Source organism: Cervus elaphus, chromosome 4 (assembly GCF_910594005.1).
Source record: "Cervus elaphus chromosome 4, mCerEla1.1, whole genome shotgun sequence".
Classification (NCBI taxonomy): Eukaryota; Metazoa; Chordata; class Mammalia; order Artiodactyla; family Cervidae; genus Cervus; species Cervus elaphus.
Genome location: NC_057818.1, coordinates 45,118,700 through 45,143,002, shown reverse-complemented (window position 1 = coordinate 45,143,002; position 24,303 = coordinate 45,118,700). Strand labels below are relative to the sequence as shown.

General features: G+C 37.6%; 1 protein-coding gene across 1 annotated transcript in view; it reads right to left on the bottom strand.

Annotated features, from left to right (window-relative positions):
* The window catches only part of UBA2 (ubiquitin like modifier activating enzyme 2), a 28,843-nt gene extending 4,856 nt beyond the window's left edge, over window positions 1-23,987 (bottom strand). The window contains exons 1-14 of the mRNA XM_043899111.1: window positions 23,764-23,987; window positions 21,799-21,882; window positions 20,717-20,787; window positions 19,420-19,484; window positions 17,914-18,014; window positions 16,312-16,433; window positions 12,709-12,776; window positions 12,140-12,261; window positions 9,338-9,437; window positions 8,259-8,425; window positions 6,247-6,340; window positions 6,042-6,154; window positions 3,492-3,647; window positions 2,118-2,214 (exon numbers count right to left, since the gene is read on the bottom strand). Coding sequence (XP_043755046.1) covers window positions 2,118-2,214; window positions 3,492-3,647; window positions 6,042-6,154; window positions 6,247-6,340; window positions 8,259-8,425; window positions 9,338-9,437; window positions 12,140-12,261; window positions 12,709-12,776; window positions 16,312-16,433; window positions 17,914-18,014; window positions 19,420-19,484; window positions 20,717-20,787; window positions 21,799-21,882; window positions 23,764-23,901 — 1,498 coding nt within the window. The 5' untranslated portion in view covers window positions 23,902-23,987. The remainder of the gene's footprint in view (window positions 1-2,117; window positions 2,215-3,491; window positions 3,648-6,041; window positions 6,155-6,246; window positions 6,341-8,258; window positions 8,426-9,337; window positions 9,438-12,139; window positions 12,262-12,708; window positions 12,777-16,311; window positions 16,434-17,913; window positions 18,015-19,419; window positions 19,485-20,716; window positions 20,788-21,798; window positions 21,883-23,763) is intronic.
* Window positions 23,988-24,303: the final 316 nt, after the last annotated feature.

Genomic DNA, 24,303 nt, shown 5'->3' with positions numbered 1-24,303 from the left:
CAACTTTTAGCCAATTTTACAATTCAGTTATTAAATTGTAAACTTTATTTCAATAAATTTTTCAACATAAATTTTCTGTATTTCTCAATGGACAACCAGAGAGGTCCCCAAAAACTAATCACTCCAACTCAGTTCTCTCTTCCACATCATTTCTGCTAAATCTGAATAGGCCCAGGATGTAGCACACGATGCCAAACATCCACTAGTGCTCAGTAAGCCTTTGCTACATGGATTAGAAATATTCCAGTGAAGAACAATCTTTCCAGTCAAACTTTTGGTGTTACCATCTCCTCCTACCTATTCTAGGGCCTTCCTGCCTTTAACCATCCTTTCTCTCCTGCATGTTCAAATGCTCAAGTTTCATTTACAAAACCACCTCCTCATTTAGCTCCCAATTTACACTCTCTCCTCACAATAGGCAGTCTGCTTTACTGAGAATTTGCTCTTGCCTACGGACTGTATAGAATCTGTATAGCCACAGTGCCTGGCACATACAAAGTAAAATGTATTTTAAATTCTTAAATTCTGCTTGTAATTTTTAAATTTATGTTGTTTTCTACATAATCCAACGGCTTCCCTGGCAGCTCAGCTGGTAAAGAATCTACCTGCAATGCAGGAGATCCCAGTGTGATTCCTGGGTTGGGAAGATCCCCTGGAGGAGGGCATGGCAAGCCACTCTAGTATTCTTGCCTAAAGAATCCATGGACAGAGGAGCGTGGTGGGCTACAGTCCATGGGGTCACAAAGAGTCGGACATGACTGAGCGACTAAGCACAGCACAACTGTCTTTTTTGTTTCCTTCTTATTTTATACCTTTTCAGTCTACCTGGAATGTCTCTGAAGAACAGTTAATTTTCCATTTCCAAGCTCTTTCACACTCACTCAAATCCCACAGCCCAACATGTTCAAAAGGAAAATAGTCTCTGAGCAATTCTATCCGGGTGAATTAGCATCACTTCTGAAGCAAGAATCTTGGTAACAGTTTCTGTCCAAACCTAACAATGCTACTCTTCCTCACCTGTGCTCTAAATTCAGACTCTGCAAATGGCAAGTCTGTCACTTGCTTTTGTGTTAGTAAAAATCCCTCACTTCCATTAATTTTTTTCTAACTGGCTCCTCACCTCCACTGTCACACCCTTGCCTTACTCTCCTGCAGATTACACATTACGCCCCTGCTTAGACCCTGGAGGGAGCAGGAAATTGGTGGTGGGGGGGGGGGGGGGGGAGACACACATACACACACACAACACACAAAATCCTCCAGCTGCACCACTGCTGCCAACCCCACAGCACCCCACCTTCCAGGAAACAAAACAGCTGGTCATTCCGAAAGCCCTTTGTATTGCTTTTAAGTTCATGCATTTGCAGATGCTGTTCATTCTGCCCAAATGCAGACTCTCCCCTCAGCTCTTCTTCAAGAACTGGCCCAGGAGTCCTCTCTCCTGTGACATGCCCCCCTTGCCCCGTTAACCTTCCCTCTACAAAGCTTAATTCAAACTCTGTACACCTTCCCTCTACAGTATTTCTCAGATGACACTAAATCTACTTGTTGCTAATCTCTCATCTCCTTCTAGGCTGTGAAGTACTTTAAGCCAGGGACTATTATCTTATTTATCCTTGAATTACAAATATCTATGACTGTGCCTGTAATACAGCACTCCAAAGGCTATTTGAATAAATGCTCTCTCACCCTCAACAGCACATGTATTCTGTGGAAAAGGGTCACATTTAAGCCACTCAGATTCTAGACCAGTTTCCATTTTTAAGGTCCTAGCCTTTAAAAGAGCTGGCTAGAACTAATGGGAGTATTTTTTTTTTTTTTGGTGAAGACATATTTAACTAGACTTTCAATAAAAAACAGACTACTACCCAGCCAAAGCACGACCTCCAATTACTTATGACCCAATATACCCAAATTTCTGGGCAAGCAACTATAGCCAAAAAGAATCCTGACACTCTCCAATAGGACAGATGAGGTGTGAGAACTTTTAAGTCCCTTCAGATTGACCAGTGTGATCCTCAATACTGTATACAGTGAACGGAAAAACTAATGTGCACCCCTTCACTCAGGCAGTGTCCATTCAGATGAGGGTGAGTGAACAAAACAATGTATAATACCTTCTGTCTCTCCCTCTTCTGAAGATATTAGGATTGTTCCTTTTCCATCTTCAATTTGGACATCTGGTGCTACCATAGCAAATTTTTCTTTCACAATCTATAAGGAAAAAAAATTCAAAATATTAACATATGGCATTAAAGACCATAAATAGCCTAGACTTCTTATAAAGGCTCATAACTCTCTCCTTCCACTGGAATTCACCCAATTACCTCATGCCCACGTTCTATCCCATGTCTGACCACTAATAAAGATCAGGTAACACTTCTTCCAGATGGGGACTAAGAACTCTTGGCTGGCTCTTGGTATTTTGTCCTTCCCAGCCAATTAGGTACTAAGCTAGACACTTGACATATTTTACCTTAGTCTCTATTACAGCTCCATACTGAAAGATGTTTTATAGATGAAAAACTTCTCATCAATCTGATTCTCAGATAAATAGTCTTCCCCTTCCCAAACTCCATCTCTTCCCAAGTTCCATATCCCCTTTGCAAATTCCAAGATGGATCAGGAGCAGTAATGGTAATACTATTAAATCTTACCCGATCCTAAACAAACAAACAAGCCTAAAAAAACAAACAACAGATAACTCTCTAAAGGTCCAATTACACTCCCAATACGTGGAATAACCTTTAGCTCAAGAATGAGTAGATACCAATTATAATCATTTCTTTCCTAAGAAAGAACACGGGGCAACCACCCTCTGCTGGCCAACATACCAAGTCCAGCTCCTTCTCCATCCAAAACGTAAGTTCAAATCAACCTGTCCAATGTAACCAGTTCTGGGAGAAAGGTCATTCATTCTCAAGCAGCCTTTAGGGCCACAAAGTCTGCTCCTTCATGTCGAGAGGCATATAAACATGAAACACCACAATGTACACAATCAGAGGAACTATGTGAAGTGATTTCCAAAGTGAGAAGTGACACCCATTTAGGTCACTTGCTCTTTCCTAATTAAAAAAAATACTAGGAGGAACTGAAGGACCAGGCTATACCTTAACCGTCCATCTCTCACACCAAAGCTCTACAGGTGAATCCAAGTGTGCTAACAATGCATCTCCTCGGGGACTAGCTTAATACACCCTCACTAGAAACCTAAGGAACACAGGATTTGCTTGTAAAGATACTATGCTACCTATCTATGTACCACCTGTGGTCCACATTCTAGCCAAATATACCTATTCCTCTCTGGGATGTGAAGCACATTCTGGAACCACAGAGAGAAAAGTTAATAGGACACAGATGGCAAATGTACACACCTCAGTAGTCAGGGTAATTATCTGGCTTTTAGTTTATCACAGTAAAAAGGCAAAAGGGGACTTGTTTTTTTCTTATAAACAGTAACCTTGTGGAAGAGAACCAGGCTCTGCACTTACCTTATCTTGTAAGGTGAGAACAGTCACTTTATGAACATTCAGCCGCACAGTCACCTCTGGCTTGCTGGCACATACGTAACAGTTAGGGTTGGGAGCATCCAGTGCACAAGGCACAAGAAGCTTCTTTCTTGGGTTTGGTTGTTTATTCAAAAAAATCTTTAGCAAAAAAAAAAAAAAAAACAAGCAGAAATCTGAATTATAATTTTATATACCATAGAATACTCATTTAAATACTCCCTTCCAGATGGCAAAGGATAAGGAAAATCAAGACCTTAAGAGGCTGATTTTTATCCCAACCTTTTCAAATTAGCCAACATGTAATAAAGCTGAGTTTACTGAAATCTCATTGTACTGAAGACTCGACTATTCTGCAAACTAACTTAGCATGAATAAGGGCCTAACGATACTTGTCTCTGGTATCATCATTGAATCAGTTTGGAGTGCTTTCCTAGTGGTTATTCTTATCAACTTTAAGTCAATTTCTAACAAGACCAGGGCACTAATTTCTCTAATTAATGTCTTTACAGATACAAGGACCAAATGAGCTCCATTTCTTTTCTAATTTTCTGATGACTGTGAAATCAACATTCACATAATTAAAGGAAAAATAATGTATGTCTAGCACTATTACCATTTTCCTAATACCCAAACCAAAAAAAAAAAAAATTACACGAACCAAGGGAAATAAAAAACAAACTGCACTGAAGTTATAATTGTCAAGAGAAAAACCAGATGCTAATAAATTCTTACTGTGGAACTACCATGTAGTATGGTATCTGTTAAGATGAATTATCTCTAAAGAAGAACCCTATCGATTCCCCCCAACTTAAAGAAGTAAATCCCTTGACAGACATTAAGTGCTAGACAGAGGCCTCCTGTAACCTCTCCCCACAATGAATACTAAGCGTATACACTTGTACTGCCAGGGCTGGAGTAGGGGACAATGGTTGATCTGGAGCTTCACTGGGAGGGTAACTCCGCTAAGAGAAATCGACAGTAATAACAACTGCTAACACTACTAATACTAAGGCTAACACTTCTATTAACCTATCCTAAGACTCATTTATAAATGGGAACAAATGAAGTCCAGACATAAGGGTATCATTAGTCCAAGAGAGGAACAGAGATGAGCAAGTAAAGAAATGAGAAGAATGTTACAGGACAAAGTAAAACACTTGTTCAGGCTGCTATAAAAAGATAAGACATAAAAAAATATAGTTCTTAGAAATTAAAAACATGATAGCCAAACTAATTTAAACAGAAAGCTGAACCAAGATGGCAGACTGGCATTATGATTCTACACTCCCTCACCATGAAATCTCATGGAAACAATAAAAAGTATTTTAAGAGTGCATTAATAATGACACTGAAAAGGAAGAGTACCGTCACAGACTAGGTATTTTGCTTTTGTTTTTAAAAGACATTCCTAAAAGTAAACTGGTCCTTTTATTTCAACATTACTGTAAAAAGGAGAACCTAAAACAATAGCAAAATATCGGCTCCGATATTCTTAGGAAGTTTTTTAAATCCCCAGTGGTATGAAAGCAAAGTATCTTCAGACATGCAAAATCAATTCAGAAAGAAAGCAGGAATCCAAAGGGAATATTCAAGTGGTTTTAATCTTAAGAGATAAACCCAGTCCAACCACTACTAATGCAGGAAACTCATGATAGGAGATGTTCACATAAAGCAAGGGGAGGATAAAAAAAGAGGAGAAAAATTTCTTCCCTGCAGAAATAGCAAGAAAAATTATCTCAACCTTGGTGCTTCGTGAGGGAAGAATATCTTCCTTTATAATTCATTACAGTAAGATAGGGCTCATGCAGATTTGCTGTCTGAATATATACTGAGAATGTATAAGTGGTCTCAGGTTGGTAGAACCCCAGGCACCCAGATATAAACAAACACAAATCCTCTTTGAAGAAATACACCTTCAGTGGGTCCTTAAAGAATTATCAAAGATACATGTTAACAAATATAATTCTGTCTAAAAAAAAAAAAATATATATATATATATTTTGTTTGCTCACATAAGCAAACAAAACACAATGAGAGAGATCTAACAGAAATGACACAAGCTCATCCATAAAGATTTCAGGCATTAACACAACCAAATATAACATAAAGTTACAATAACATAAAGTTTAAAATAAAAAGGGAGACTGAAAAAAAAAAAGGGGGGACTGACAAAAATGACTGAAGAACAAGGGACTATAAAATGACAAACAATTTTAAAACCAGAGTACTCTTAGAATTGGAAAACAATGAAGAAAATTGAAGAAAAATGAAAAAATGAAGAAAAGTTAATACAAAGGACCCACACAATGAGTTCTTCCAAGAATCCAGTAAAACTAGAAATGTTAGAAGCAAACTAGCTTCTGCTTCCATTTTAGACAAAAGTAAGAGAAGCAAATGTGTTTTCCTTTTTGTTAACTTCCAGGAAGCTCACTTAAACATGCAACTCACAAGGTAACTCAAACAATTACTTTTCCATTGCTTTAAACCAAATGTTATTGTTTTAACTTTAAAATTGCAAATAGAAACACTCACTGTTCTACACTGGTCTATTTTTCCTGATAAAATCTTCAGTCCTTCCAATACTATCAACCCAGCAATCACTGCATTAGTAGTAGCGATAGCAGGAATAATGTTCCCTGCCATTGCTGAAAGGAAAAAAAAAAGAAGTTTAGCTGTTAAAAAAAAAAAAGAAGAAACTTAGAATTTAGATGATACGACTGAAGTACAAACAACTTACATTTGATATCGAATCTGCTCTTCATATTCATACTGAAAATATGCATCCTGAGATTTGCAGCAGAGGTGACAAAATCCATTGCCGATGGGTCATCCTGTCAATAATTTAAACAATTTAACAAGTCTCCCCACAAATTTACTAATTTGGCTAGTGCTGCTTTCAGAACAGCACTTTCAAAAGTTTCTAACACATCAACTAGAACAAGAGATGGCCTCCAGGGAAAGGCTGGTCTGGATGAGAAGTGAGCAAGAGCTTGCTTGGGATCATCAGCTCCAGGGATACAGGAATGTGGCCTGCCAAGAGCCAACAGGTTTTAGGAATTCACGTCTGCATACACAAATGCACCGGAGATGAAGACTACACAGATCAGAATACCAATTCTATTTACTGATGGTGGCAAACCTTCCCTGGGTCCACAGTCAATAATAAGCTTGTCTGACAAGTACGGAACTCAGGGATGAAGATACAGACTGCTTTAAGAAAGCTACTTCATTAAAGCCTCAGAAATACCTAGACTACCTCTTTTTGCTTTCTTTCTTCATATTCCCTTCACATACACTGCACTCCTATATTGGCTGATTCTTTTCAGATGTGGCAGGACAAAGAAAGTTTTCCCAACTTCCATTCTTCCTAAGCATATATCCTACTCTAATTAGATTTCAGCAAAGTTTCATGCTTTGAACTGAGAAAAATTGTCCTAGCCCATAATGCAGAAACACCAAAGTATGAAAGAAAAAGCACTGATAGGATGTGGGTTCTTTACATACTTATCTGGCTGGCTGAGGAACCACAGACAAATAAATCCCCCTGACTCAAAATTCCTTAATGTGTTAAACAGGGAAAATTATATAAATATCTTGTAAGGCTGTGGTGAGGATAAGTATGATTATTTAAGAGTACCCAAAACAGGGTCCATCAGGTACTTCCCCAGGCAACTGGCTTATCACATCCATTAGTTACAGATTTTACTCACAGAGTAACAATCTGCAGTCCCAAGTTTGGTTACTGAGTCCCTGTATACAGATGAAAACCTCCTAAACCAGTTACAAAAATAACAATGAAAAAAAGTTTTAATACTGATCCCTTACAGCACACAAAACCTAAAGACTAATGTTTGTAGTCTAAATTTACCAGCTTCATTTCAGATGTCTGATTCAACCCCCATTTCAAAATTTGCACATACAAAGCTATCTTGTGCTCAGCTGTGTCCAACTCTTTGCAACACCATGGACCACAGCCTGCCGACTCCTCTGTCCAAGGGATTCTCCAGGCAAGATTACTGGAATGGTTGTAATTTCCTTCTCTAAAAGTTATCTTAGTTCTCTAAAACTGATCAAACTTTTCTCCTTACTTTGAAATTAATGGCAAATCATTACCAACATCTGAACATGCAAACTTTAGCAGATAAATCAATTATAGTCATAGAAAGTATTGAGTATAATTAAAAATAAGTAAAATTAACTCACTAAATCTCAAAATGTAACATTTAACTGCAAGATGCTATTAAATATTGTTTTAACTTTAAGAATAATTACATATCCTTATTGTATTGATAAGTCTCTCAGAACTCAAAGCATTATTAACTATTTTAATATAAAGGCAATTTTATTACTTTCAAGGCCAAATAAGGCCCACGAGCTATTGTGGCCAAAAGGATATTATGACTTCTATTAATAAATCTCTATTACGTAAGAAGCTCTCTTCAGGCTATTTTCTTAAGTCAGAGAAATATTTTACTCCAGTAAAGTCACATTATTTCTCTAGTCAACAGTTACAAACCATGAACATATTATTAGAATCTAAAATGAGGTTTTATGATATTACTTAAATTCACATATAGAAAATTCATAGTTCAATGTAGTAATTAGAGGTGAAAAGGCAAAACAAAATCAATGTCCTCAAAATCTGGTAGAATAAAATCAATATCCCAACATTACTAGATTCTGATATAGCTCAAGAACTAAAACACACATTTGATATACAAGTAACTGCCACACATTTTCAACACAAACCTTGTCCCATATGAGCTCAGCTCCATCCCCCTTTTCTGCTAAATGAACTCTCAAAGTCTCAATGCTCTTTGAAAAAAGACACGCATAGCTCTTGACATCTAGAACCTGCTGGTCTTTCAGACCTAACGGGGGTTCATTTTGTTGATCTGATGCACTGGTTTCTTCTCCTGGAAAAAAAGTATTAGAAAATTTACTAACATCTTTCCTCTACTCAGTTTAACATTCAATGCCTGACAATAAAAAAGTTATATAATATGAAACAAATTCCATTAAAATAATTATCATTGATACAATTATGCATACATATGCAAGAAATTGGTCAATATTATGCAAAATTAAGCAAGAAAATGGTCAATATTGACGTGGGAAAGGTGTGAGAGTGTCTCAGAATTTCACAGATTACTGGAAGATTCAATATAATGTAAACAAGCTAATAAGCATTATGCCCAGAACACAGTATCAATAAGTGGAAGCTATCAGAGCAATACTTGAATTGAGCTGTAAAAGGAAGTATTTATTACTATAGATAACTACAGGAAACTGCTTCAAACTGACACCCTAAATCTCCTGGGACCTTTTAAATTTCAATATGCTAAACATTGCTGCGTAAAACAAGTTGAGACACAATGTGTTGAAAGAGAGAGGGGTAGGGAAGCAGTCACCACTACATTAGTTTTTCCTTCCTTAAAGCTACAAATATGTCCCAAAGTTTAAGGAACACTTTACATCAGGGAGAATATGAAACAATTAAATGTTAACTGATAAGGGACTAGGTTAAAAAATACTGACTGAAAACAGCAGAGTATATAAATAGTATGATTCCATTTACGTTAAGTGACCACGCAACTGCCTGTGTCTATGTGCAGTTATCACCAAGACATTCTTAAAATGCAGTAGTAATTATTTCTTCAGGTGATGAGATCTCTAATGATTTTCCTTCTTCATACGTTTCTGAACTGTTTGAATTTCTTACCATGAGTGTACACCACTGTATACCAAGAAATAACAAAGCAATTTAAAGACTTCAGGTAAGAGAAGTTCCAACTTAGGAATCTCAAACAGAAAAATGTACCCTTCACCTTGACTTTGCACTTCAGCCCAATCCAATGGAACTGGAGGTTTCCTTTTCCGCCATAGTTTGTCCATAGTCAATAGATACCTGATATCATCTTTAAAAAGCTAAGACAGAAAGGAAGAAAGATAAATTCCATGAACCCTACTGTCCTTATTCTGATAAAATATATAACAAAATTACCCTGCTGACTTAACACTATAAAATCTGATTTAAAGATCTGAGGACATGTTATATACCAGTAGATTAACAATTCTCAAGGCGGGGCAGGGGGGGAGGTGCGCACCTAAAATCTTTGTGTAAAAACAAATTTTACACGCAACGCTTGCACTTGAAACAGTTAACATCAGAGATGCTGAGAAAAACAGAGTAAGGGAGCTCTGAACCGTGCTGATTGACCCCTTCCTCCCAAGCCACTTCCACTTCCCCATATTGGCTCCTCAGATCAGCTGGAACCACAATCATACCCTCCAAGTGACTAAGTAAATACACACTAACTCCACAAGAAGTGAGCCTAGAGGTACCAGTTAGCAACATCTTCAAGTTTGTGGGTACTTACCAATAAAGTATACACATTTTAAAAGTGCTCAAACGGAAATGAAGAACCACCTGCAACACCTCTGAAATGTGCCCCCCGACCCTGCCGCAAAGACTTCAAACACAAAAAACAATTCCTATTTCAAAACTAAAACCAAACATTACCACATATAGATTGAGACTATCACACGAATCACACTTTCTATGTGGTAGAATTTCAGATGATTTTAATAGTTTTACATTTTCCTTAGCTGTGTTTCCTATTGTAGATTTACTCCACACATTTTTGTATATACCGGATATGAATTTAGATATGGCTAAAAGTTAGAACTATTTCTATCAAAATATACTCAACTGAGGATCTATCAAACATCCTTAATCTTTGGAAAACCAGCTAAATATACAAATAATCAGAGTACAATTTAGTGTGAAAATCACACAGCTCTGTTAAGTTATTCTGTTCTACTTGTGGAACAGGGACCATTGGTAACATCTGAAATGGACACAAAGGGAAGGAAATGAGGGGTCCTGTATGATTTGGGTAACAAATTTGGCTAGAGACATTTTATAGAGGACCCTTAGCGCTTGGCTGTAAAGCCTGCCAGGCAATGGGGAATTAGCACGGATCTCCAAACACCCGCTCCACAGCTTTCTCCGTTCAATTATTAAATACTAGGAGCCCCTCAGAGTTGTGTAATGAACTATTTTCACACTCTGTCTCTTTCTATAAACCTAACTCAACCAAATCTCTAAATTGGTTACTTACCCACAGAACCATGTGTCGTCTCTCTCATGTTCCATAGAGGAATCTCAAAGTCTGTCACCTTCCACACTCCCCCAATCCCTATGCACATATGTGTTTCCCACCCTACCTACCTCAGAGATTGGCACCACTAGTCACCTGCTGCCCAGCAGGAAACCAGGTAGTATTCTTGGTTCCTCATGTTATACAAAGTTGAGTTTGTAAAAAGTGGACAACCCACACCCCCAAGGGAATGCAGATGGGTTGTACTTCCGATTACTCCAGAAGGCACTGTCCCATACTGGTTACAAGGGCAACACCAGGGGAACACTATTATTTCCTACAAGAGTGCACTGCATATTTCCTATACCTTATACTGACCCTACAGACTACCCTTCAATGGATTCCTGCTGTCTTGGTGAAATATCCTTATCATGACCCAGAAAATCCTGCCAGATCGAGTCTCAGCTTACCTTTACAGTCCTCCTTCCACTCTCCCTTTTAATGGGAATTATTTCAGTTCTTCAGCCTGAGAAGGACTTTCTACATGCTGCATTCTCATCCCCACCCTTATTCTTTGAAGTCTTGAGTTGAAATGTCATTGCCTCTGGACAGCCTCTTCTGAACCCTCATTCCAGTCTAATAATAATGTTTAATAACAAGGAGGGTTAAGTCTACTTATTATTACAGGGTTCCAATACATTTGACCTTAATCTCATAACACCCTGAACTCAAAACTGCTTGTTCAATATTTGACTTCCCTTCTAGACTCTGAGTTCTCTCCCCTACAGAGAGCTAGGACCCTATTTTCTGTCTCTGTCACTGTTAAAGCTTCTGTACTTCAAAGTATGTGGCACACAGCAGATGCTTAAAGTTACCTATTGAACAACAGATTGGAGACGTACTTCAGATTGTCCTGGCATTCAACTGCTCAAATTGGAATGGAACTAGGTATATGGACACTAGTTTAGAAAATACTGTCACTATCCATATCAGAGTTAAGCACATTTGATTTTAAGCATAATCAAAACCAGCAAAGGAATATAAGAAGAGAAACAGCAGAAACCAAAGGTAAGTAATATAAAGAAAATCAGTGAAAGTGAGGGAAGGAAAGACAACTAGAGTGCATAAATAAGCCTCTGTATTTATCTTCTATAAAGATGCTATACTGATTTAGTATTCATGTTAAAATTTCAAATCTGTTTATCCCAACTACATCACAATGAATTCACTAAGACAATGCTGTGTTCTGTGTGTGTGTGCTCAGTGGTGTTCAACTCTTTGCAACCCCACGGACTACAGCCCACCAGGCTCCTCTGTCCATGGGATTTCTCAGTCAATAATACAGCAGTGGGTTACCATTTCCTTCTCCAGGGGATCTTCCCAGTTCAGGGATCAAACCCATGTCTACTGCATTGGCAGGCGGATTCTTTACCACTGTGCCACCCGGTAAGCCCAATTAAATCACACACTAGCTTAAAACAAAAGTAGTAAAAATCAATCCACATTTATAAAAAAGGTAATCCTAACCTTGGTAAAAAGTTTAACTGGATCATATCCAGTTGATTTAGCCCATTCCTTGGTGGAAATACGTTTAATGTCACCATCTTCACTAGATGCTCTGGCTCTGGCTTCAGCTTCCATTGGTTCCCCTACAAAACAAACGCTGGTTTATTTTCAACTGTAGTTCGTGTAGAATGAATCTCTCATCCACCTTTGAGGGGTGGGGTCACTCATGGAAGCCACCAGCAAGTGACACATTCTGAATTCAAGCAGAAAGAATGCTCATCACCATTTTTTTCTACTTCAGTTTCTGAAGGCCACATGCAGAGTAGTCCAAGTATAGACCTGGAAACAACTCCTGCCCAGTTCTATTTACTAGATTTGTGAGATTTCTCTGCAGCGTGTTTCTTCACAAGTAGAATGGTACGACTCATTTTTTAAAACATCATTTAAAGATGAAACAAGAACATAATACATTATCTAGCATATAACAGCAATTATCTCCCCCTCCCCCTGCCTTGAGCTACCAATATTAAATTAGCAAAATAAAGATAGTGGTCGTCAATAAAAAAATATATCCTAACTAGTTTACTCACAGGAAGCTTCAGGGTCAGCTCTGTCAGGAGATACTTCTTGATCAGCATCTTCTTCTCCAAACAACTGGCTATAATTTAAGAATAGTAAATATTTATGTACACCGAAATATTGAACAAATGTTACCTTTTCCAAGCTTCCTCAAATCTTCAGGAGGGATGAAAATTAAGTAATTGATAAATTACACTCCAGAAACCTCAAAGTATTTAAGCAATCTGTTTAAAACAGCTTGCATTCTCATTTGAACCACAACACAGAGAAGGCAAAATATTAGTAGACCCAGATTCATTTCTGTCAGCTAGCTTCTGCAAATTGCTGTTAAAATTGTTGATCAAGAGACAGGTGAGTGGCTTTACATTCCAACACAGACAATATTTCACTTTCAGAATAATAGCTGTGAGGTATACCTGCAACTAGCTACTAAACACTGACACACCCATTATGTGTGAGGCACTGCTGAAGGTGCACGGAACTCAGCAGTAAGACATTTTACCATAGTGGCATGTATCTTTACCTATCTTTACCACTTCAGAGTCACATGAAATAATGGCAAAGTATTAAGCTGAAACTCCCTCTTATTAATCAAGCTATCCTACAAACTGTTTAATAACTTTTCAACCTGTCATTAAGCACAGGACTTACATTAAAATCCCAAAGATTCTGATACATTTTACAAGAAAATGGCCATCTGTTTCCAACACTGGTTGTACCCCAAAATACACTCCCAAAATAGCATGCATGAGTTCCTACCAATTAATTTCCTCTCCAAACAACATTTTGCCAAACTAGCAAGTATAAAGTATCAATAGTATGTTACTGTGGCTTTATTCTTGATTTTGCAAGTTAATCATACAGTTGAACATTATCTTTATTTGCTTATTGCCTAAATTTCCCTTTAAGTAAAAAAAGTGTCTATTAGTAGTATTTGTCAGGTTGTCCTTCCCTTATTACAGGAATATATTCCAGACCACAATTTTAGTTCCTTATGTTGCAGTTAATTCATCCCATGTAATAGCTTAATTGTGTATACATCATTGAACCTCTCTTGATGATGAAATACTAAATGAATTTAAATATATCAATCCTTTTTTATAATTACCACTTTTATATCTTGAGAAATTGTTCTTTAACCCAAAAGATAAAGATTTTCTCCTATATTAGAACAATTTAAAATTTTTCCTTTCACATCTAAATAATTAATCCACTTTGACTTAATTTCTATACATTATTAAATTACACATATTGTTTTAAGTAGAGAATAGAATTTTTTCCACATTGGTTCCACTTAGGCCTTAGTCTTCCATGTAAATTTTATAATCAGATGAACAAGTTCCAATAAAATCCCTGATAAAATTTTAATCAGAATTGTACTGAATCATTAATATTTTATATATACAAACTAGAATAAATGTGTATTTTGCTCTGTCAGCTAAGAAGGCCTAAAACAAATGGCACCCCACATCTATGCCTAAGCAGTTGTATCCTGACTTCTAACATCATTCTTCAATAAAAGGAACCAGGGTTCCATGAAAAAATGTCTAATTCTAGGGCTGAAGCAGGAAATACACAAGATGAACCTGGAGCATCTTATAGTACCAGAAAGTAAGGAATTACTCCAAAAAAAAAAAAAACCCCATCACACTTTGATGGCTACATATCAAAGAGTACAAGGCCAATTGAAGAGCTCCCAATGGCCAAAGATGGAACAATCTGAGCAACAAAATTCAACAGTACATTGGATTAGAGTGAAAGTCGCTTAGTCACATCCGACTCTTTGCCACCCCATGGACTATACAGTCCATGGAATTCTCCAGTCCAGAATACTGAAGAGGGTAGTGTTTCCCTTCTCCAGTGGATCTTCCCAACCCCAGGCAATCGACCCAGGGTCTCCTACATTGCAGGTGGATTCTTTACCAACTGAGCTATCAGGGAGGAAAAATCCATTAGATTATAACCCAAACTATAAAATACATTGAATATCAATGAATCTATATGGATAACAAATACTACCTTAAGTGATCAAGGCCTACATTAATAGTCATAAATTATGCTGATAACATGTACCCCTCATATGATATGAGGAAAACAACACTTTACCTCTGAGGTCTTCCTCCCAATAACCTAAAACCACACTAATATAAGAAAAACATCACACAAATTCCAATAGTGGGGCATCCTACAAAATACTTGACTAGTACTCTTCAAAACTAACAAGGTCCTCAAAAACAAGGGAAGTCTGAAAAACTGTCACAGCCCCCTTAAGGGGGACCTAAAGACATAGTAAGTAATTATGTGGTATCCTGGAATAGAAAAGAAACACTGGGTAAAAACTAAGGAGATTTAAATAATCTTTGGACTTCAAGTTAATAAACAATGTATCAATACTGATCCACTGTTATGTATGTATCATACACTGGTATGATAAGATGTTGACAACACAGGAAACTGAGTGTGGGAACTTGCTACCTCCTCAATTGTTTTCTAAATTTGAAACTGTTCTAAAAAGTAAAGTCTATTAAAAAGAAAAAAAGTTTTCTAAATAAATAAAAGCTTCAAGTGTATTTCTCCTGAAATTCTGTCATTATACCATTGTATGTGTGAATATATTACAAAGATTTTCTCCTATATGAGTGAATATCTGAGTGAATATATTACACCTTAATCAAAACATAAAGCTGTTTGCTGCAGATTTCTAGAAGATATCAACTTGATAAAGTTCTCTTCTTAATTACTAAGAAGATGAAAAGGTGTTTGCTAAATTTTACCATTCTTCCTATATCTATGAAGATTATAGTTTCTCTTTCTTAATGAAGTAAATGGCATTTATAGATCTTTCCAGTGTTAAACCATGCTTGCATTCCTGGAATAAATACAACTTGGCATACTTTTTGTTTTATACCATTTAGATTTTTTAAAACTTATTTTTGGCTGCGCTGGGTCTTCGTTGCTGTGCTAGCACTCCCTCCGGTTGTGATGTGGTGGCTTCTCCTGTTGCAGAGCACAGGCCCTAGGCTGCTCAGGCTTCAATAGCTGTGGCGCACAGGCTTAGCTGCTCCGTGGCATGTGGAGTATTTCTGGACCAGGGATCCAACGTGTATCCCCTGCATTGGCAGGTGGACTCTCAATCACTGGACCACCAGAAAAGTCCCCCTCTTTCCTTTTCCTGATCAAACTTGCATTTTTCACTTTTATCTCAATTACGTCCTTCTAATTTTTCTGACTTTATGTTGTTCTTTTTCCAACGTAAGTTGGATCCTTTGCTGATTAATGTTCACCACTCTTCATGTGTGTAAGCCTGTAACTTCTTTCAACTACCACATTCAATGTGTCCTACAAGTTCCACATGTAGTATTGTCAGTATTATTACAAACTATTTTCAACTTCCATTATTTTTTATTTAACCAGTGAGTTACTTCTAAGTGTGTTTTAGTGTTTCCAAATACAAAGATCTGTACTCATTTAGTTACATGCCTATTTCCAGTCAGAATAAGCTCCAACATCGTTAAGAACAATTTCTCCACGGTATTTAAATAAATAAAAATAATCCCACTGCCCATCACCAGTACTAAAAATATGCCCAGAAAAATATATATATATACTCTTACTTGAACAAATACTTCGCCCAGACAATGCAATGAATAGGTTCTGAAGGTGTGTTACGAATTGTACAGCCAGGAAAAGTTCTCTGGGTTGGTTTGGGATGACATTCGTAACACTCGGTCACACCCTGCAAAGTAAAGATGTGAGAAAAACATTTAACACATGACTATGGTTTCTCAATATTGTAATTCATTCTTTCATTTACATTCCAACTATCAAGAAAATTTTAAAATATTAGTGACTCCCAAAATCCTTACTTTACAGATAAGAAACTCTAACATAAAACCTAATTGAATCTACCAGTCACAGCAAAGGCGAAGCCAGGACTCTTGATTCCTGGCCCAGTGAGGAGAACACACAAGCATACCTTGATCATAGTGAATAGAGAAACTACTGGAAAGACAAATAACAGCTTTCCAACCAATGATCTTCCAAAGTTGTGAAACTCTATTACTTAAATATTATTTATAGTTTTACCTTATAAGCTCCTAAAGATTAAGTGAATTTAAAGCATTTAATTTCTAGAGCTAACTAGATACATGGAAAAAACCTTAGGTATTGCTAAACCAAATACTCTCCACTTCACTGCTAAAGGGTTATGTCTAAATGTACACTGGAAGGAATCTCTGAAGTCTACAACACCTGTGATAATTTTTCAAAACTTCAAATGAATGTTCTTCATTCTAGCAATTCTCTATCTCAGTCTTAACACACACTGGTGTCTCAGTAGTGGATCATGGCAATGAGCAATGTCTTTCTAATAATGGTTAAAGACCCCAAACCTGCAAATACTGTTTTAATAAAAATTGCAGCAGATCCAGGGTTTTCTCCATAATGCCATTTCTGGTGTCCTTCCAGCATGCTTTCTTGGGGCCAGCCATATAGCAAGCAGTCATCCCTCATAAATTAATATTTACAAGTCTTTGTAGAATGATATGAATTAAGCTCCCAAAGAGTAATACTAAACACTAAAAACAACTGAAGCAGAGCCACAATTTTTGGTATGGATAAACTGCCAAGGATCAGACAAAAATATCAAATTTCAAATAGAGTATATAATTACTTTTAGTTTCAAAACCTGCAAATGATTCTTCCAATGTATTTAATTTCTTAAAAGAATTAAGAGAAAAAAAGATTTGAGCAGAAAATGAATAACAATACTGAGATTATAGAAAACTAAGTTATGAACATACAGGTACTTGTTCTTACTCTTTAGCTTTATCTAAATACTTGAAATACTTCACAAAGAGACCAAAAATTTTTTTCAAAGTACTCCAGACTATAAATCTGGACTCTAGCCAAAACTAACTTTGTAGAAGCTGGTTTAGCATACATGTCATGTAATCTCTTATTATGCTTGCCAACCTAAGGATTTTAATACATAAGCTACATTTTAATACATGCAAGGATTTTAACACATGATATCTTTGCCTGTACTCTCTTTCATACCTTCATAGCATCCTAAGTTTTAGAGGAGCACAAAGAAAATCCTTACATTCTGGAGGCTGACAAACCTATGTAATACATAGCCAATGTTTACTTCTTCCCTCCTTAAGGTCCCAAATAAATATGTGGGAAGCAAAAACAAACAAAAAGATGTTCTTTACCTTTTTGATAGTGGTTACTTGCCCAAGATAACCAGCAGTTCCACTCTCAATAAGAGGGACATCAGCTGCTAGACACATTCTATTAACATGGTTGCGGGCAGCTGGAAGAAAAATACTAGTTAACAGGAGTTCATAGGGAAAAAAAAAAATTATGTAGTTACCTGTAATCAGAATGAAATTGACCCAAACCATTTCCTATTGTTATTTCATGTACAATTCTCTTACAGCTATGACCAGCATAATACAACTATTATAGACATTTAAGAGACATGCAACAATAAAATTTCTAACATAAGAAATTCGTATTACAAATCTACTATATGAGAAGCACCCCTATATACTACTCTTTAATTCCAAAGTGCCATCTTCCTCTTCTACTGCTCTGGCTACCTTCTATTAAACTTGGCTAGGGAGGGGGGATCGGGATGGGGAACACATGTAAATCCATGGCTGATTCATGTCAATGTATGGCAAAAACCACAATATTGTAAAGTAATTAGCCTCCGACTAATAAAAATAAGTGGGGGGGGAAAAAAAAAACCAACTTGGCTAAAACATTGTTTCAATGTTTTCCAAGCCCTTAACTTGCTCCTATTCTACTAAAATTATCAGACAATACACGGAAGTGAATGGAGAATATGGAATATCAACTTGGAACTATTAAGGCAGTTTAAGATTGGGGGCGGGGGGGGGGGGGGCAGAAAACAAGATTGGAGAAAAAAGATGAGTCTGGTTAAAAGAGTTATCCTGCCTCTTTCTTATGCTACTTTGTATGTCTTTTCTTTTGATATTTCTGACCTGAAATTGTTACAAACTCACTTGATAGATGTACTGTTACATGTGGAAGGAATTACAGAAAAGGACTAAGTATTTTCATGCCACATTTCAGACACACAGATCTGTTAACAATAACTGGCTATACAGTATTTGATATATGAAATATCACCAACTTTTACAAGTTTAAATGGTCTAAACTGTGTACATGCAACAGGATCCAGTCTGGTATCTCACAGCGCCAGGTATACCAAAACTTAATTTAAGAGCCATGACTTTTACGCTAACTTTGGCATCCTGTTGCCTTACTCTCAAAACAGTGGTTTTTAGCCCTAAATGCCCTTTAGATTATCTGGGGAACTATGAAAAAAATATGATCATTAGGTTCCACTTACAGAGTCTAATTTAATTGGCCTTAGGTGAAATCTGGGCCCTGATATTTCTTAGATCTCCACATAAACAAAGGAAGTCACTGTGTTTAAGTGCTGGGATAATATGAAACAAATAAACATGCACAAAACATATGCAGTCATCCTAATGATTTTAGCTTCCCCTATTTCACAGTAGTTCCAGTTAAAATTACAATCAAATGGCAATCTTTAAACCTGATCTTACTTCCCTTTAGCTCTTTTAAGATCTAACTTATAAGGAAATATTTTAATTAACACTAATTGAATAAACAACCTTGTTATGGAAGAAAGGAAGTACTTAAAATTATTAAAATAATCTCACCTCTGTTATCTAAAGCATTCATAACCAATATAAATTGTCGAAAAAATTCCACATTATAGTCAGGGCTACAAAGTAAAACAATAACAAAAAAAAGTCACCAAAACAACTGGCCTTATACATGAGCTTTACAGAATAAAACAGGGTACTAAAAAAGCATATTAAACTAATAACAGTGCAAAAATAACTGGTATTACGGGTCTCTACCATATATATAGGTCTGACTATTCCCAAATACCATCAACAGATTTAAAAGAAATTATTTCCCCTTAATCCCTGTGAATAACTACACACCCTTTTTGGCCAGTTACCTTGGGCACTGAGCAGAAAACTCAAACTGGCATGACTTACGAGTCCCACCAGGCCTTCTTGGGGCAGCAAGTGCCTGGGAACATACAAAGAATACATTCCCAGGATCTGCCTGGCCTGTGGCTTCACCTCACATGGTCAGGATTAGCAGGGTTCAGGCCCCTAGGGTCCCTGCTTTTAGCAGCACTGGGAAAGCAACACAGGGTAAAAAGGTTGTAGGGCTATCAGCAAGCTTGTAGAGCAAACATCCAGAGAATTAAAAGGAACCTGGAGACAAAAATTCCCTGAGAAAGCATAAGACTTTCTTTAATTCCAGGCTTCAAACAAGAACTCATTGTTTTTAATGCCATTTATACTTGTTAGCTGGACAACTACAGATAAAGGATATTTTAGACACAGGGTTCCTTTGCCCCAACACCTCCAAAATTATATATTTACTCTATCTCTACTGAGATCAGAGAATACTTATGTACCATCAGAATTACTGCCCCATCACAATCCCCAATGTTATATTATAGAACTCACAGCCCTAATAAACAAATTATTTGGGGAAGGAACCTTTCAAACTAAGAAAAGCTGTAGCTGAAGTCGACCAGAGTGAGTAATATATTTAGAAAAGTCTGAATCATCACATGTAATGATTTTTCAAAGAATTATCTATTTAAAACAGGAGTATAAGTTCCTTTTAAGTTTTCATACCTTATGATTTATAGAAAGTATTAAAGTATCTCACCTCTTATCTAAATCATTCAAACCATTATGTGTGTGTGTGTATGAATATATATATATGTATGTATATACAAATATACTGCTAAAAGAATGACACTTATGTGGGCATAACCTACTGCATTTTCATTATTCTAGAAAAACATTTTTTTAGAAAGCAGAATGACTTTGAGTTCATATATTTAGCTAATAAAAATATACTTTTGAAGGTTTAATTAAAAATTCAGAGCAAATGCAATTTTGCAGCATAATAATCAGAGCATACTTCATGATGCTGTCATGGTAGGCTATGATATTAGCTTTCGGGTAAAACTGCAGTACACTCTCTTTGGCAACCTGGAAAAACAAACAACACTAAATTACTAATGTACTAAATTACTATAACAATTCTAATTATATACAAAATCTATTTATGGAAGACAACTGCTACTTCACCTTACATAATATTTATATTAAAAATAAAATACAAAAATATAACAGGAAAATTTCCACAAGATTAAGCTATATACACCTATTTATAAACAACAGGACAGCTGCCTTCTCTCATACACACTTGTACATGAATGGCCAGCTTCAGCAAAAGTATCAAACGCTTTAACCAACTATCATTCATCCATTCAATGATTATTTACTAAGTATCTTCCATATATCAGAATTTGTATAAGGCACTCGGTGAATAAAACTGACATATATCAAATAACCATCTAGATAAATGAAACTACAAAGTATGATAAATGATACACAGAAAAAGCAGAGGTTGTAATGAAAGGAAGATCTGATTTAGAGATTTAGGAAAGAACTCCTAGAGAAAATGTGAAAAATGAAAAGGGGAAAAGAGTGAAAGTTCACCCAAAAGGCTGAGAGAAAAAGCAAAAGCAAAAAGTATTTCAAAACCTTGAATAAAGATGGAACATTCAAGGATCTAAAGAAAGGTCAGGATGGCAAGAACCGCAGGGCATGCTGTCTTCTTCTAAAGTGAACAATGGCCTAAGTTGTTAGCTTCACCTGCCCAAAATACAGGAGAAGCCAACCTCTGGGGAATGTAGAACACAAGGCTCACCCTAAGTAAACATTCCGATATTTAAGCAAGAAGGGGATACCACTTACACGGTCAGGAAAAGCACCTATCTTCTCTGCATACAAAAAAAGGAGAGCACAGCCTTCAATCCTTTACTAGACAGATCTTTCTATTCTTCCTAATCCCTCAGCTGAAAAAGAGATGGCTTCCCCCATATTCTCCCTACTACTAGAAACCCCAAATTAATCTAATGCTATAAATAGAAGATCCCCCAAGGGCAGAAATAATAATGAACAGATAAATAGAAACGATATGAGAACTACAATTACCTGGGCCTTTGATCTTCCAACATGTTTCTTTTGAAACAAAAACTGCCTGTTGAGGTTGCTGACATCAATAGTATCCAGATCAATCTACAAATACATAAACCAGATAAATCACCAATTTCCTGGTATGTTTGAGCAATAAATATCACTATTCTCTGCATCCATAACCCAAAACTTTTGGTATTTGCTACATTAGTGGAGAAAAGGCTCTTAATACCAAAGTGTTAAATTGATAAAATAATTTAATACATAATAAAAAAAAAAAAACAAGGTTTAATTTCAAAGATAACGTCCTCCCTCCCGCAAAAAAACTGATCCTTTTCTTCGTTTACTTGATTAATCATCCTGGCAAATATGGAAATTCCTTAGATGGCACAGAGTTACGTTGAAAATGCATTAAAAATTTTTTTCTTTTTTTCCTTTCAACTTCCATCACTTCTCTGTCAATCTCATCAACTACTCTTTCAAATCCAATATAATTAACTGTTCCTTGTTCTTTTTCTTAAATGATACTTAACAGATTTATTGAATTTTTACCACGTTCTTTAATTCAAAAGTCCTTACCCATCCACAATTTTATTTACAATTATTACCTGAGGCTTGTGGAGGGAACCTTCTACACAAGGTTAAGTGTCTCACGTTTTAAGTCTTACCTAATTGCTGTTTAAACGTTAAATACAAGGGAAGAAGAAATAATTATAACTAAAACCACTTTCATTCCATTTCAATAAATTAATATGAAGGGTAATCAAATGTTCTGTATAACATCCATGATTTTGGCTATAATTTGTGGAAATTACCAGTACATATACTCACATAACATTTTTTATTCGTGCTTTCTAAATTACTACGAAAATTAAACCAAATAAAAAAAGATCAACATTTATTTCTCAGGTGCCCCAACTCATTGTCTATTACAAAATGAACCTTTTAAAGGAGTATCAGTAATTATCAGCTATGCCACATTCATATTTGGGATTTGTGATACAGAACTGAATGGAAAGACAAACCCTATAAAAACCAAAGGAAAATGCATAAATGCTTTTCCCTCCAATCACTCATTTATTAGTTCAGTCGGTCATCTCTAATTCCATGTTTTCACTACACCTTAAAACGCTATTAACTCACAACCAAATTGTAGGTTACAACTCCAAACCTCTTAAGTTTACATAACAGAAATAACCTGACTCAAAATTGCAGTAGATTCCCACCACTGCACACCAATGCAAAAGTTAAAATCCTAACCAATACCTTTAACGAAATAATCTATGGTGATAAAAATGACTGTCACGCAGATTGTCTGTACCCAGAAGAGAGGAGCGTAAGCCCCAAAGAAGTCCTACCAGTTGCCTGGCGACCCAAAGTAAGTTACCAAACGTCACTGCATCTCACTTTTCCTCTTATTTGTTAAAAATAAAATGGGATGAAAACAGCGTTTACAAAGCCTATGATAGCAGTGAAGATTAAATACATTAAGGCGAGTAAAAAGCTCAGGACAGAGTCGGGCTCGGGACAAGCGCTCAGTAGGTCCTGATTATTACCGCGCCATACTCTGCTCTGGATATTGAGTTAAGAGGGACTTTGCATTGAACACTCGCAACATCCCCAAGGGACTCGAAACAACCATCTCCTGCCTCCCGTTCAAACTGGGGTACTCCTCTGAAGCGAAAGCACGAGGGCTCCTCCACACTCCAGAGCCGCCACAAATTGGCGAGGGGCGGGGGGGGGGGGGGGGAGGCCCGCCGCAGGACGCCCGGAAGACCCGGGCCCTCAGCCTCAGCGTGCGGAGCGGGCCCGGCGTGCGGCAAGGCCCGCCCCGTCGCTGTGGAAGAGCTCCCTCACCGTGGACAGCCACGACCCCGGGGCCTCTGAGTCTGCCCCCGTGCTCTCAGCTCCGGTCCCAACCTCCGGGCCCCAAGCCCCCCAGCCCCGGCTCCACGGCCCGCCATTCAGCCCGCGCGCCCTCACCAGGTCGATGTGGGAGAAGCCAGTGAGCACGAGGTTTTTGAGGAGCTCGCAGCCGATGCCGCCCGCCCCCACCACCAGGACCCGGCCCCCGGCCACGGCCTCAGCCAGCTCCCGGGGCAGCCCCCGCGACAGTGCCATGGCGGGACGACCACGAGCCGCGGCGGAGGCGGAGGCGGGAGAAGTGAGCCGCGGCCGGAAGCAGGTGGGGGAGGGGCGGCCCAGCTTCCGCTCCTGCGCACTTCGGCCGCCTATCGGCGCCGAGTGGGCGGAGCCCGAGGGTGTGGCCAGTCCCTCGGCTCCGGACTGGGCTGGACTGTGAGCGAAGGACTTCACACCTCAGGTGGTAGTGTTTCTCCGCGACGCGCACGGTTCCGGTCTTCGGCTTAAGTAGCCTAAGGATAGTCTTCGGCCTGGGATTTGGAACTCCCAACCCAAACTTCTAACAGGTTAGAAAACTGATGTCCCTCTATGTAAAGAGCTCTTACAAATTAACAAGAAAATGAATGTCACACAAATAAAAAATACAGGCAATGGATGTGA